Below are 14412 nucleotides of genomic sequence, written 5' to 3'. Positions count from 1 at the left end.
TGTGACAACATCTGGCATCATCCCTCTATCTATCATCTCAAAGAAGCTCCAAAGCACGCAAGAAGGTCCCCCTCTTTGCAACAACCATCTGTTAAGGTAGTATATGTGAACTCATCTGCTTAAAACCCAGAGCCAACCAATTTGTCGTATATTTCAAAAGCCTTGTTCATATCACCAAGTTCACAAAATCCAAGAATGAGACCATTGTAGGTATAGAAACTCCTTTTGCAACCATTTCATCAAACATCCTCAGAGCACTACACATGTTGACTTGGCTACACAAAATATAAATTATACTATTGTACGTTATCACATCAGGAACAACGCCTTTCGCAACCATTTCATCAAACATCCTCCGAGGCAGCACTACACATGTTGCCCTGGCTACACAAAATATAAATTATACTATTGTACGTTATCACATCAGGAACAACGCCTTTAGCAACCATTTCATCAAACATCCTCAAAGCACTATGTCCCCCTGGCTGCAGAGACCATGAATAAGATTGTTGTAGGTATGCAAATCGGGAACAAGTCTACAAGCAGGCATTTCATCGAACACCTTCCGTGCTGTAATAAGATCACCCATTTTGCACAGGCTTGCAACTACCCTCTTCTCTTGCCATCTGACAACACAGCTAAAGCCCAAGTCGGGTGTCACCAGTGCTGCAAAGACCTTCAACAAGGGTACTGTAAATGATCAAATTAGGAGTGCATCCCATGAGAGGCATTTTAGCAAACACCTTACCTGCAAGCCCAATCTGCTTCAATACACAGTCCCTTGAGCAGGGAGCCGAACATGATGGTATTAACACCACATCCTTCTCTCAAGGACTGATCAAGGTCTAAGCACACAGAATCCAGATCCTGTACCAATCTCTCCAGCCTCCAGGTGACAGGCGAAAGGTTTGCCTGCCTTGGCCATGAATAAATAAGATGATGATTTAGTGTTCAATCTTCTTTCCAAACCGCATTAGAGAGAGAGAGAGAGATTATTTTGGGTCTAGTTTAGTAACAGTTAGTTTATTGCAGTCAATCAGATCGACAAACAATGGTCACGATTAAAGATCATAATTAATTGTCAGAGTTAAGATTGATATTCCGATTTCAGACATTCAGCTAATAAAATCGCTCATAATTGTATTGCTACTCGAATATATAGTTTAAATATTCAAGCCATAATATTTGTAGAAAATTAATGATATTGTGATGTATTTTTTTAAGCGTTAAGCATCTTCATTTTCATCACAGAAAAATTAAATTTATTTGGAATATTTTTATTCTTACAGTTTTAATTTTAATTTTGAAATGTTATTTTAGTCGACTGTTCTGTTTACTCGAATTCCGAGTTTCAGGGGAATTCACATCCTCTCAGTTTACCTGACTCATTACAATTGAATCGGACGGTCTGAAATTGGAATTTTTAACTTGACACTCATCTCAAAGCACAAAGAATACTGCCCCTAACGCCATTCCGAGCACCCCCGGCTGAAATTAAATCTGGACCGTCCATTTCAATTATGTTGAGTCAGGTACCTCAGAGGATACGGATCCGTTTGAAGGCGCGAATAACAGCGGAAATAAAAGCGTGGGTTGAATTGAACCAGGAAGTAAAATTTCTGGGCGATGAATGCACGCCTCTAAAACTAACCACAAAACCTATCAATCCAAGATTTCCCTTCTGTGGCTCATAAGCTCTCTCTAACCAACGGCTCTCCACACAACACCTCTACTAGTTTTCCCTTCTTTCCACCACTCTAGCTACTCTCTCTACATTCTCTCTTTCTTTTCTCATCTTAATTTCTTGTCCGCTCGATGGCTGTCTCTCTGGCGCCATCCACCACTAATCTCAGTGCAATGAGATGGAGATCAACAGCTTCCTTCCTAGGAGAAGATCAGTATATGACGCCGGTACCACTATCGGTCTCAGTACGTCATAGAAGCACAGCATTGCCTCGGTTAAAGATCAGGATGGGAAATGTGAATGAAGGGAAAGGCATTTTTGCACCCGCAGTTGTGTTTGTTCGTAATATCATAGGTCGAAAAAGGTTCAACCAGCTAAGAGGAAAGGCCATAGCTGTTCACTCCCAGGTACCATAATTTCAAATTTTCTTTCATTTTATTAAAACATACAGAACTGCAAATCTGCATTATACCATTCAAAAAAAAAAATTGAAAATTGGAAATATTGTTTCAACCCATATTTATCCACCTTTCATTCAATTGTAAAGTACACGAAAAGAATATGAATTAAACCTAACTATATATATACTCGATAATACTAGCTAGACCCGGGCTTTCGAAAACAGTGTTCCAGTAATAGAAATTATAATTATGTAAAATTAAAACTTCTTAGAATTAGTTAAATTTTCGTGGGGCTGAATAAATTATTTGCAAAACTAGTTTTGAGTTTTGGATCGTCTAATCAGTGTTTGCAATTTTTTCAATAGGTAATAACCGAGTTTTGCAAAACTATTGGTGCCGATTCAAAGCAGAGGCAAGGGTTGATCCGCCTTGCAAAGAAAAATGGAGAGAAGCTTGGTTTTCTTGCTTGAGAGATTAAAGTTGTTCCTAGACTTCGTAATGTTTGATGGGGAAGGGGGGGTATGGTGTATTTATGGATTCTTATATTGAATTCCATCAACACTATATTTGTGCATATCTTTAATTTCATCTAAAAAATTTCTTTTGCTTTCTTTTTTTTCCTTTTCTTTTCTTGTTATTAGATAAAGAAATTTCAAATTTGAAATGTCTGAGGTGTTACATTCAATAGTAATTAAGATTATAAAGGTCCTATTGCAAATCTTGTTTGATTACTGCATGAAATAGGAGTTGTTTGAAATAAATAACCAAAAACATACATATATACATACATTGTGATGTTCTCTTTCTTTTTTGCTTAAAGCCTTAGCAACGGCTGCCTTAGCTACCTACCTAAATTGGCAACAACAACACCTAACAACAATAAACATCAATCAACACAACAAACACTTCAAATAACACCAAAAAGAAAAAAAAAATCACAAACATAATTTACATAAAACGATCTGAGCAGTATCAAATCCTAACATATCACCTTCCAGCAACACATCTATTTTTTTACAACACTGCTTTGCAAATTATCCAGGGTACACGAATGACAAACAAGAATGAAACCGAGGTCTACAACTTAGTGAAGGAGAACAAAATAAATCATTGGTACCGGTACCGGTACCGCAATCAAAACAATTTGTGTTATAAAGCTTGTGGTATATGAAAGCAACTCTGCCCTTGCTTATTCACAAATTAAAATTTAATGTTTAATTTATAGCCAGTAAAATCTTATTCTATAGCATTTTACCACTCAAAATTTAAATTTTTGCCTGAACGGGCAGACATTTTTTTTTTTGGAAACCAACCCCTGAAATGTAACTTCCAAGAAAAAACTAAGAAAAAAATTCTTTCATATAAACACAAGTTCTGTGGCATGCACTAGGCAAAAATATGATTATGAAAGATAAAAATAAAATAAAAAACTGAATAAGTTCTTTGATATAAACACAAGTCACGTGTGGGAATTAGTGCAAATTTTCTAAACTTGGGATACCCCTGCTAATACCCCAGTAAAAGTAAAAAAAAAAAATCTAAATTTGCAACATGGTGTTGTGTTTATCATTATCTCTAGTTTGATTAGCCTTTTCTTTTGTACAATCATCATTGCTATTGGATGATAATGATGAAATCGATGATGCATGCGATTCATCGACAGTCACGTGTTGCTGCTGCTCAATCATTCTTTTAAGATGTTTGCCTTGTTCCTGGATTCTCATCTGTAACTTTCTTTGCATCTACATTTTTTAAATGATATAATTGTCATATCTATTTTCTCGTATTTTATTTTGTTAGCTAAATTTTTTTTCCTAAATATTACTCTACCGGGTTTAAAGATTGTTATTACTATAATGATACAAAATCCTATGACTCAATATTTCACAAATCTGGTAGTTGTTTTATGGAAAGCTTCACTGGTACTATATAAAAAATGGTCTGTAACAGGATATTTTAGTCTCTGATGGCAGTTTTTCTGGTAATGGTACAACCTTATTTGAATACAACATCCAATAAATTGCATGCCGAGGACCTAGAAAGAAATTGCACATGATCATTGGTTCCATAGGCTCCTTCATTCAAATTACTGTACCAGCTGGCTTGCCTCTACGCAGTCAGATTGTACCAGTATACACTTAACAACAGGAATGAACTTAGAACCAGTGAGATACCAAAATTATAAAAGTTACCTCAAGATGTTCATGGAGTTGTTTCTGCACTTCCATCTGGATTTTTAGTGCTTCATTTATATCAATATCACCAATGTCACTACTAAAAAAGATTAAAAATATATAAATGGATAAACAAGTTTGTGATTGAAAATCAGCAAATTAAAACAAAGTTAACTTGGACTTGTTGCCATCAGATCTCGTCCTTAGATATGTCCCAACAAAAACACATTTGAGTAAAATAGTTTCTAGAAACATTTCGATCAGCAAACTCAAAATAAGGCATATTATTAATATGTACATTTTGTTATATTCTATCTGGCTTCCATTACTGGCCACCACGTGATTATCATTAATTGGGTTTCAGTTGTAGATTGAAGCCTCAATTATGTCCCAATTGAGATTCAAATATGCAGTTCAACAAATCCAATATTTTGAGTTACAATCATCAAAGAAGGACTTCAATTGTTGATAGAAGCCTCTACTGAGACTAAAATTTAGCCTCACTTAATTCAATTTTGCAATTAACAGTCATAATTCATCATTGGCCAAAAGAAGAATAACAAGAAAGATAAAGGTAATAAACCTGATATAGGTACATAACATAACCCCAATACATATCGGATTGTATAGAGCATTCTTTTTTATTATTATTAAATAGTGAAGGCTCTCCTGCCTTGTAAATTATAATTCATTATTATTCTCTCTTCATTTATTTTATTCCCTAATTGAGACTATTTTAGCCGAATTTTGTTTTGTTATCATCTTTTAAAAAATAATAAACAGAATTGACATGGGTTCTAGAAAATTTTCAATTTTACCAGAGGCGCAGCTATTAGCTGCGCACCCAACTGGGCCAGCCACTCGGTTCATTTGATGGAAAAATTGGGTGCGGAGCTAGTTCCGTCCCTGCCTTGGGTGGTGTGCAGCTATTAGCAGCGTTCCTGGTAAAATTGAATTTTTTTTTCCATAACCCATGTCAATTCTATTTATTATTTTCTAAAAGATGGTAACTAAAAAAAATTCGGCTATTTTAGAGCTCAATTGAGGCTTGAAATGTCCAAATATAGACAATACTTCAAATAAGACAACAAAAACAACAATTAATTGTTTCAAAAGAAAAAAGGACAAACCACTTCTAAATTATCCTAATGCAGTACAGAATTTAAGACTTACATTGCTGCCCTGAGAGATGGTGTTTCTTCTATTTGGCCGCCTTTTGTTTCAGATCCTTCTTCCACAAAAAAAAATATTACTGAATAAATTAAATCTTTACCAACTCCAAGTGAAATTAACAGCACTTAGCTGACATGCATCAACAATGAGGAAAGAAATAGCAGACGCAGCCCACAAAAGACAATAAAAGAACTTTTTAGTATTAAAGTAGAAGGCTTAGTTGTAAAATTGCCACAATTTAAAGACAAAAACTATTATCAAACTTGAGTTTATTTTCTGTGATCACATCTCATTAGTACTATTATTTAGGTTTCCAGATTGGTTCAATTAGAACTTCATGGTTACCTAGCTTGTCTGTTTTGATATAATAAAAATATAAGTTTATTCTACAAAATTTATGTTTATGAAGTATACCATCATACTGAATAAATCATAAGGCTTTGGATCAAGAAGTATATACAGTCCGAGTGATTGTCGGGCAAGGTCTAAAGATAACATTTTTTTTAACTATGAAGAAGCTATTTTCCAATAGTATCTTTATTGGTGAAAACCTCATGGTAAAGTCAATAGCATAACACTTTTCTATGTAAGATAGTTGATAGCAGACAAGATATTTTATTCAAAGAACAATTTTAATAGAATAGGGAATTAAATTACCTTGAGAAGATTCATGGCTGCCTTGAGAGGCCAAGTACTTCTGTTGCTGGGACAAAAACTCCTAAATAAAAGACAAATACTTAAAGAAGCGAAACAGAAAGAAAAAATATAATAGAAGGAGAAGATTTCTGCCTTAAGACACTACTTTTCTTATCTCATTTATCTTTTTTAATATGATATCCTTGCGTTAAAAAAAAAAAATAGATCCTCTTTAATCAGTATAGCTCAGCTGTGTACATTTTATGATCTTACATATTCCTCAAACTTCTACTATACCTACTAGATATTGAGGTCTTGGCATGCTTATTTTGATGCAACTTCTAAAGCCTGACAAAATGAAAGAGAAGAAAATGCCCTTTCTTTTTGAACAAGATATGGGGTATTTTATATGTTGCAACTTTTCATGAAATATGATGGGAAAGGAAAAAAAAATTAACCTGGAGATGACTTTCGACGAGATCTATGGTAAGACCTTCCACCTTCATGAGGTTCAATATTTCACTGGGAGTTGCCTCTAGGGATAAAAAAGTAAATTAATTAATGAAAAGCTCTTTTAGTTTTTACCTATTATTTTTTTGCAGGTCTCACAATGCCAAACATCAAAATATCTGACAAGAAGCAAATTAAAAAGGTTGACAATAAAAATTCTGTCCAATCAGCCCCTAGTTTCACTAGGATACCATCAAGACAGATTCTCTTATTTATTTATTTATTTATTTACTTATTCTCTTATTCTCAGGGTAAAGTACTTCTTAACTAATTTAAATTGAAACCAGGGTACTTTCTGGAACTGCTTCATATCATAATTATTATAATCTGACCGGTACAGATTTTCTCATGTCTATTAACAAGAGCTAGTGATACCATGTCGTTCTATACTTAGAGGAGACCATCTTTTACCAAACTGGTCTGTTGCCATTTCAGTTTATTTACCACATTTTTTGTTTGGTGGCAATGTACCTCAACTCTCTGCATTAAGGCAGTGCTCGCATTAAATTCAATGGTGTCCAGTTGTTCTTGAATTTTGGGTCATTAGGGTTTCAGGTTTGCTACATTCATCATCTCAGGTTGGAATCAGCCATCTTTGTTTTGAGTTTGGAGTTCGGTTTGGTTTGGGTCAGGTGTGATCACCAAGTTAGACATTGGGTTTATCCAAATTCAGGTCTGGTGAGGTTCAAGCATATGATTTTAAAATTCGGGCCGCCATGGGTTCAATGTGGGTATAATTGGGTACTTGGGTTGATTTTAAAATTAAGATAGATTCAGATTTTGCCACTTCTTAGCTCCAGTTTAGGCAGTACTCCGAATTTAGTTTAATTGATACAAACCCAAGGCCACAAAGACTAGAAAGTGCGAATTTTAACTGGAAATATGTAAGAATCACTATAGAAACCCAAAAGAAAGTCAGAAACTAATGTTGTGATGCAGAGTGTGAAAAACAATACTTTCAGTAAACTCCAGTATTTGATGTATCCAGTTTTTAGCTTGAGTGGGGTTCCAACATAAATTTTTTTATCAGAATGGGTTTGCATTTGGGTACGAGTGGGTTGCTTTCAGATTGAATGATAATTTTAGTATTAAGAGTTAATCCAAAATCAGTTCAGCTCATGCCAACTCAAGGCCAGAAAGGAGAAACGCAAATTGTTTCAAGAAATCTGTAATAAGCTTCAGCCAAAAGCAAGAGTTGTATGGAAAATTGGGAACGAGAGAGAGAATGATACTTACTTTCACTACCGCCGAGCTGGTTGAAAGCTTCTACGAAGTGATCATGGAGCTCCGGAGTCCACCTCATGCATGTCAGATTTGCTGACGTGGCACCTGAGGAAGAACTGATAACAGTTTGGAATGCGATTGGAGAGGTTCTCTCAATTTTGTACAAATGTGGTCGGCTGGCAATATATTTCTTCGGAGTTTCAGATTCAGGGGCCAATTGCTCTACCTTAAAAGCAAGACAATGTGCCTTTTATTTGTATAGCAAAGAAGGTGCAAGATGTAACATTTACATAATTAAGGGCTTCTCAGAAACACACAACACAGATAAACTAAATCTCACTGGAACCGAAGTGCTGGGTTTTTCTGCTTAAAACATCTCTCTACTAAACGATGTTTTATTAACCCTAGACGAGATTAGGTCATAACCAAACCATCCTGGGTTGGGTACAACATTAAAACATTAGTACCGCATCACTTAGCACATATGATATCATATAGCTGCAGGTTATTATGGCATCATACTAAGTAAAGAAAGAATCAGTATCTGGTCAATTTTATCAGCATTGACATATAACTACAACAGAATTGGATCTGAGCAGAACATAAACATCTGTATAATACCTGTGATGTCGCATGCTTAGTCTCCTCCAAGATCTCCTCTAAATCCGGCCAATCATCCTCACAGTTTTTTACATTTTTTTTATTACAGAAAGCCGGCATTTCCTTTGGCAGCATACTTGTGTTATCATCAGTAATCGACATAAGTGGGTAGAGAGGTGGGGCCAATGTCACATTCTGACTACCTCTTATCAAATTTTCTTGAAGTTCAGGCTCTTTTGTCGATGAACTCTCTTCTACACATCTAAGAACAGGAAGACAGGTGGAGAAAATACCAAAGAACCACAGGCTCTCAAATTGTTTCATCATGTCTAGTTGTGGCAAGTGTAGGACACGATTCCTTTGTTGGTTTAATTCATTTACTGTTTCTTGCATATCTTTTCTTGTTTCAATCATCTACATTACAAGCAATTTTTTAAATCAATTAATTGAGATCAGGGAAGAATTATTGTAAGGGACATTATCTATCTCTCGGAAAACTGAACTGAACAGTGTAATTACTATTAATGGTGATACTCTAATCAGGTCATTAATAAAATTGTATGTTCTCAATGTTTCTGAAAAAAACAGGTTGGAGATTTCATAATTCATTAAAAAAGCCAATTTTATTATAACTGTAAGCATTGCCAAAGGGCTACATACTTGAGCACGGGATTGGGTTTTATCCAAAGGGCTTTGGACAAAGCCTCATCCAAAGCCAAGAATAAACGTCTGATTTGCATTGAGATTCGTGCAAACATATTTAAAACTTAATAAATTTAAATGGCTCCTGGAATCTAAATATTTATACGAATTTTGATGCAAATTGGACAGTTTAAAATTAGGTTTTGGATGAGACTTGAGCACATGTAGTAATATAGTTAGGTCCTCATCCAAAGGCCTTAATTTTTCTATTGTATCAAACTATAGCCTTCTTTCTTATAAAATAAAATAACTTTTTTGGTGAACCAAAAAATAGAAAAGAAAAGGTAAAACCCAACTATCTAAAAAGGATAAGGTCAAAGAGCACTAAATTAAGATAATGTCACACTTCTTCTCATTGTGATCTAAAGTAAAACACTTTCATTAACAAAGAAGCTCGTAATCTCGGTCAAATGAAAGGAAAACGCAACTATCGGACAAATTAGTTAGTGTTGCCATGCAAAATATTTAGCAATCCCATTTCATCCCAAGACACTTTTTATTATCTCATCTTTTGAATAAACAAAGAAGGGTAGCAAGTCGCATTTTCCATATCACAAAGCCAATAAAAATCAAAGAAAAAAGAAGAATGAGTTCGAGCAATAACAGTACCTTACAAGGATCAAATGACTAGAGCTTGATCAATTAGAGAGAAAACCACATTGATGAGGAGAGGAAGAAGCCAAGAAGGGTTGTTATTTTGTTGAAACTTAAAAAACGAGCGAAAGGGAAGCGGGGGAGACCAAGGGTTGATAACAGGGAATTCACATCCCCTCAGGTACCGGACTGAGTACAATTAAATCGGACGGCCTAAAATTATTATTTTAACTTGACACGAATCTCAAAGCACAAATAACACTGCCTCCTGCGCCATTCCGAACAAGCTTCGGCTGAGAATAAATCTGTGCCGTCTGTTTCAGTTGTGTTGAGTCAGGTACCTGTGAGGATAGGATCCTGATAACAGGGAGCTAAGTTTTGTTTGTGCCTGGTTTTAAATAAATTAGGAAAGTAGACCTTCTTAAGAAGATAAATGAAAATTAATTTTTAATGGTTATTTTTTTGTATTTGATATTCTGATATGGACATGTACCCGAATTTCTTATTAATATTCAAAAAAATATAAAATTTAATATTATGCAGTAAAATTCAGAAAAATTCAAAATCTATCTAATTCGGAAAATAATTCTTCAAATTCGGACTTTGACTTTCTTTTCAGAAAACTACTCTATAAAAATAGATAAAATACTATATAATTTAATTTATTAGAAAAACTGCGACAAATAATCCGAATCAATATTTTGCAGACCGGATCTTTTACGGCTGTAAGAAAAATTAATATATTTCTTTGTTTGTTATTAGAAAAAAATAAAAAATATTTTAGATCTGAGTTATTGATTCCGGTTCAAAAGTCACTTTTGAATGGTACGCAATATTTAAATCAAATATTATTTATTTATTTAAAAAGTATTTAAAGATATAAAATTTGTTCTTCAAATTAATTATTATTATTATTTATATAAAAATTATATTTGATCCGTTGATCGACAGTTTAAAATTGAAAAATAAAAATATTAATTTATCACACGGATAATATGCATTCAGATGTAGTTGCCTCTCTCTCTCTAGTCATTATTCAATTTGAGATGAGGTATTGTGATACTTTGTGCGTGTCTTCTTTTGGAAATATCAGACACAATTAAAATCTTAAAAAATAAATTAAACTGTAAATGTTTCAATCCTAAAACATGTCCGGAAAAAAATGAAGAACCCAATTAATTCATTTAGAATAAGATCAATATATATTTTTTTCCTTTTCTTAATAAAAGAGTATCATCATAGTATATTTATTTTTATTGAAAACTACTTTTCTCAATCAAGTAATCAACAACAATTAAACTGTTATAGATTATCAATTGTTGGTTTTTTTTGGTCAACGAGCATACTTGTATAATAAAAAAAACGTGCTCAACAACAATTTCCCAAAATATATTAAATTTAAATCATCATACATATACCATGCATGTTTATAACATGACAAGGAATGCGCATATATATATATATATAGTAAGACTACCATACATTGCAATGTATAGGTATTTTTGTACATTGGACTATAAATTATCAGATTCAAAGTCCAAATAATCGATCCAAACCGTTCATCTTGTTCTCCACATTAATATGTGTTTGGAGACCAAATTTTACATTTTTTTTGAAAATTTTTGACTATTTTTTTAGATTTATTGAAAATCGTTTTTTTCAGACAAATCTTTATCATAAAAAAAACAATGATTTTCAATAAATCTAAAAAAATAGTCAAAAATTTCCAAAAAATATATAATTTGATCTCCAAAAATATATTAATATGGAGAACAAGATGAACGATTTGGATCAGTTATTTGGATTTTGAATCCGGTACTTTATAGTTCAGTGTACAAAAATGCTTATGCATTGCAATGTATGATAGTCTTACTCTCTCTCTCTCTCTCTCTCTATCTATCTATCTATCTATCTATCTATATATATATAGAGAGAGAGAGAGAGTACGGCTAACGCGCTTTCTCTAGTATATTAATAATATGCTTCCGGTCTCTAAAATCTATCGAATCGACTTCAAATGACAAATCTAAACCGCTCAAACCAATGTCCTTAACGAGAGCTTCGTTTTCATATAAAAAAAATTTAAGTTTCGAATTTATTTACTATCAAGTCAAGTGGTCAAAAAAATGACCAAAATAGTACATTAAAATGTGCATAAAATCCTTCATCTTTTGACCACTTGACTTGATAGTAAATAAACTTGAAACTAAATTTTTTTATTTGGAAACAAAACTCTGGTTAAGGACATTAGTTTGAACGGTTTAAATTTGTCATTTGAAGCCGATTCGATAGATTTTAAAGACTGGAAACATATTATTGATATATTAGAGGAAGCGCGTTAGCCGTACTCTATATATATATATATTCACGCATTGTCCTCAAATATTTTCAAAAGAATGCACTTGGTCACGTATTATCCTAAAATCTTTTATCTTGCGTTACCACAACTCTATGCAAAATATAGTTGTGTGTATATATTATAAATAATTAACATTTTTTCTAATCTTTATGAGTCAAACATACTGTTGTGATTCTTTTAAAAATGACAAAATAATTTATTAAAAAGTTCTGATTCTTGCGAATCTTTCTAAACTAGTATAATAGTACAAAAGAATATTGTCCACGGTGAAGTAATAATTAATTTCATAATTCCAAAACCAATCGCAGCTCGTTGACTAGGGTTCGCAGTGGATGAATTATTTTTCTCTAGTATTTAAGAAATATAAATTAAATGGGTGGTAATTTTTTTTTTTAAATAATAATTTTGGTGCTAGCACTGCTATGCAAATTCAAAGTCTGAACTCTGAAGTGTGACTCATTTAATTTATTTTGTTTAATATTATAAAAAAATAGACTCAATAAATATTTATAATTCGATAATACGATCCGAATTTGTATAAATAAATCCATATATGGATATAAAAGATGAGGAGGAATCAAGTTACAATAATTTTTTAGTTACAACAAGTTACCACAACAATTGTTTACATTTTTAAAGTCCAAATCGTCGATCCAAACCATTAGATGTGATCTCTACAATAAAATATGCTTGGAGACCAAATTTTACATTTTTTGGAATTGTTTTACTATTTATTAAGATGGGTACAAAATTCAATGGTCTGAATTTGACTAGATTTTGTACCCATCTTAATAAATAGTAAAAAAAATTCAAAAAATGTAAAATTTGGTCTCCAAACACATTTTATTGTAGAGATCACATCTAACGGTTTGGATCGACGATTTGGACTTTGAAAATGTGGAAAATAATTGTGGTAACTTGTTGTAACTCAAAAATTGTTGTAACTTGATCCCTCCTCATAAAAGATATATATTATAATTTATTGAATCATCTTACAGATCTGGAAAAAAAATAACCATCTCATTAATTATATTTACATTTGCATTTTGCACGATTCAAAATCGAAATTCGAAATTCTATATTAAATATGATATAACTTGTTTGTCATACATGTTTAAACTTAAAAGATATTAGATCATAATTAATTACCACTATTAGTTTAATAAAAAAATTACAAATTTACAAATTTACAAATGAATATTCTTAGATGTGCGTGCATTATCTATGTTCTAAAAAAAACTGCTTGACACATCTATGAATATTCATTTGTAAATTTTTTGGTAATAATAAAAAATTCAAAATCAATCATTCTTCTATAATGTACCTCTCGAAGGAGGAATTTAATCAAAATTCCATAGAATTTGACCGCTAGGATTTAGCTTTTGTGGAAGACTTGTTAAAAATTAAAATAGTTGTTAATATTTTTTTGATTTTATTTTTCAGCATTGTTAACCGCTTTTCACATATTCTGTTTAATAAAACTAGGAATTGCGGAATTGTTATAAAAAATGAGGAATTGGTTTTGACACTTTCTTTCGTAATAAATAATACTTTGTAAAGACATAAAATTATTTTATGACCTTTAATTCTTTAAAAGACGATCGTTTAAAAAAAAATAAGTCACGATTCATAGATATATTCTACAATATTGGTTTAAAAGAAAATAACATGATATATGAAAAAAAAATATTTATTGAAGAAAAATAAATGTTTAAAACTTTAAATTAATATAATTTCTAAAAAAATGCATTTAAGAAAACTGAAACACCAATATATATGACATTTCGAAACACCATCAGAATGTATAATAAGAATAACATGATAAATCATACGAAAATTCCGACAACAATAAATATTATATTAAGAATTTAAGAATTTGTATTACCTTAAGCACATTAAATACACTCATTTGAAATGAGAAAAAAAAAACATGAAAACACAAAAGTCTGATAGAAGTAGTGAATATAAAGAAGTAAGATCTGATAAAGGAGCGCATATATAAATAATAAATGATAAATGATGTGGCATTATAAAAAAATGAAAATTTGTATCCTCTTTATATATTAATACTATATAATTAGAAGAACACTATATTTTACAAGAAAAAAAAAAATTACAGTCTTATGGGCCAGTTTGACCCAAAAACTTGTTAGTTGATCCATGATTCTTAACTCTAGTATTGGGCTTTCTTTGAAAAACTGTTCACCAAAAAATGACATTTGTAAATGGTATTTTTTTTTTTTTAGTAATGATTGATGATGAAGTAATTTAATTATTTAATATTGATAAAAAAAATCATTTGTATTTTGAACTTGCAATTTTTCATTGTCACTAGATCAAAGATCAGTTCTTAAC

At 32.0% G+C, this 14412-nt stretch overlaps 2 protein-coding genes across 7 annotated transcripts; one reads left to right on the top strand and one right to left on the bottom strand.

Annotated features, from left to right (window-relative positions):
* Positions 1–1728: 1728 nt before the first annotated feature.
* PGR5 (proton gradient regulation 5) lies at positions 1729–2803 on the top strand. Its single transcript, XM_078326662.1, has 2 exons — positions 1729–2091; positions 2451–2803. Exons 1-2 carry the CDS (start codon positions 1816–1818, stop codon positions 2553–2555), a joined length of 381 nt encoding a protein of 126 aa, XP_078182788.1. The 5' UTR covers positions 1729–1815; the 3' UTR covers positions 2556–2803.
* Positions 2804–3548: 745 nt separating this feature from the next.
* LOC144576321 (uncharacterized) lies at positions 3549–9824 on the bottom strand. 6 transcript variants are annotated; one of them, XM_078326659.1, is made up of 9 exons: positions 9714–9824; positions 8424–8816; positions 7815–8028; positions 6527–6603; positions 6090–6150; positions 5433–5490; positions 4278–4359; positions 3689–3827; positions 3549–3588 (listed from the first exon to the last, which is right to left on the bottom strand). In XM_078326659.1, exons 2-9 carry the CDS (start codon positions 8814–8816, stop codon positions 3572–3574), a joined length of 1041 nt encoding a protein of 346 aa, XP_078182785.1. In that variant the 5' UTR covers positions 9714–9824; the 3' UTR covers positions 3549–3571. The 6 variants fall into 6 exon arrangements, with proteins under 6 accessions (XP_078182785.1, XP_078182782.1, XP_078182784.1 ...); XM_078326656.1 differs by having other exon boundaries at positions 3549–3827; XM_078326658.1 differs by having other exon boundaries at positions 3549–3827; positions 5433–5487.
* Positions 9825–14412: the final 4588 nt, after the last annotated feature.

Source organism: Carex rostrata, chromosome 25 (assembly GCF_964058835.1).
Source record: "Carex rostrata chromosome 25, lpCarRost1.2, whole genome shotgun sequence".
Classification (NCBI taxonomy): domain Eukaryota; kingdom Viridiplantae; phylum Streptophyta; class Magnoliopsida; order Poales; family Cyperaceae; genus Carex; species Carex rostrata.
This window is presented reverse-complemented; position numbering and strand designations above follow the sequence as displayed.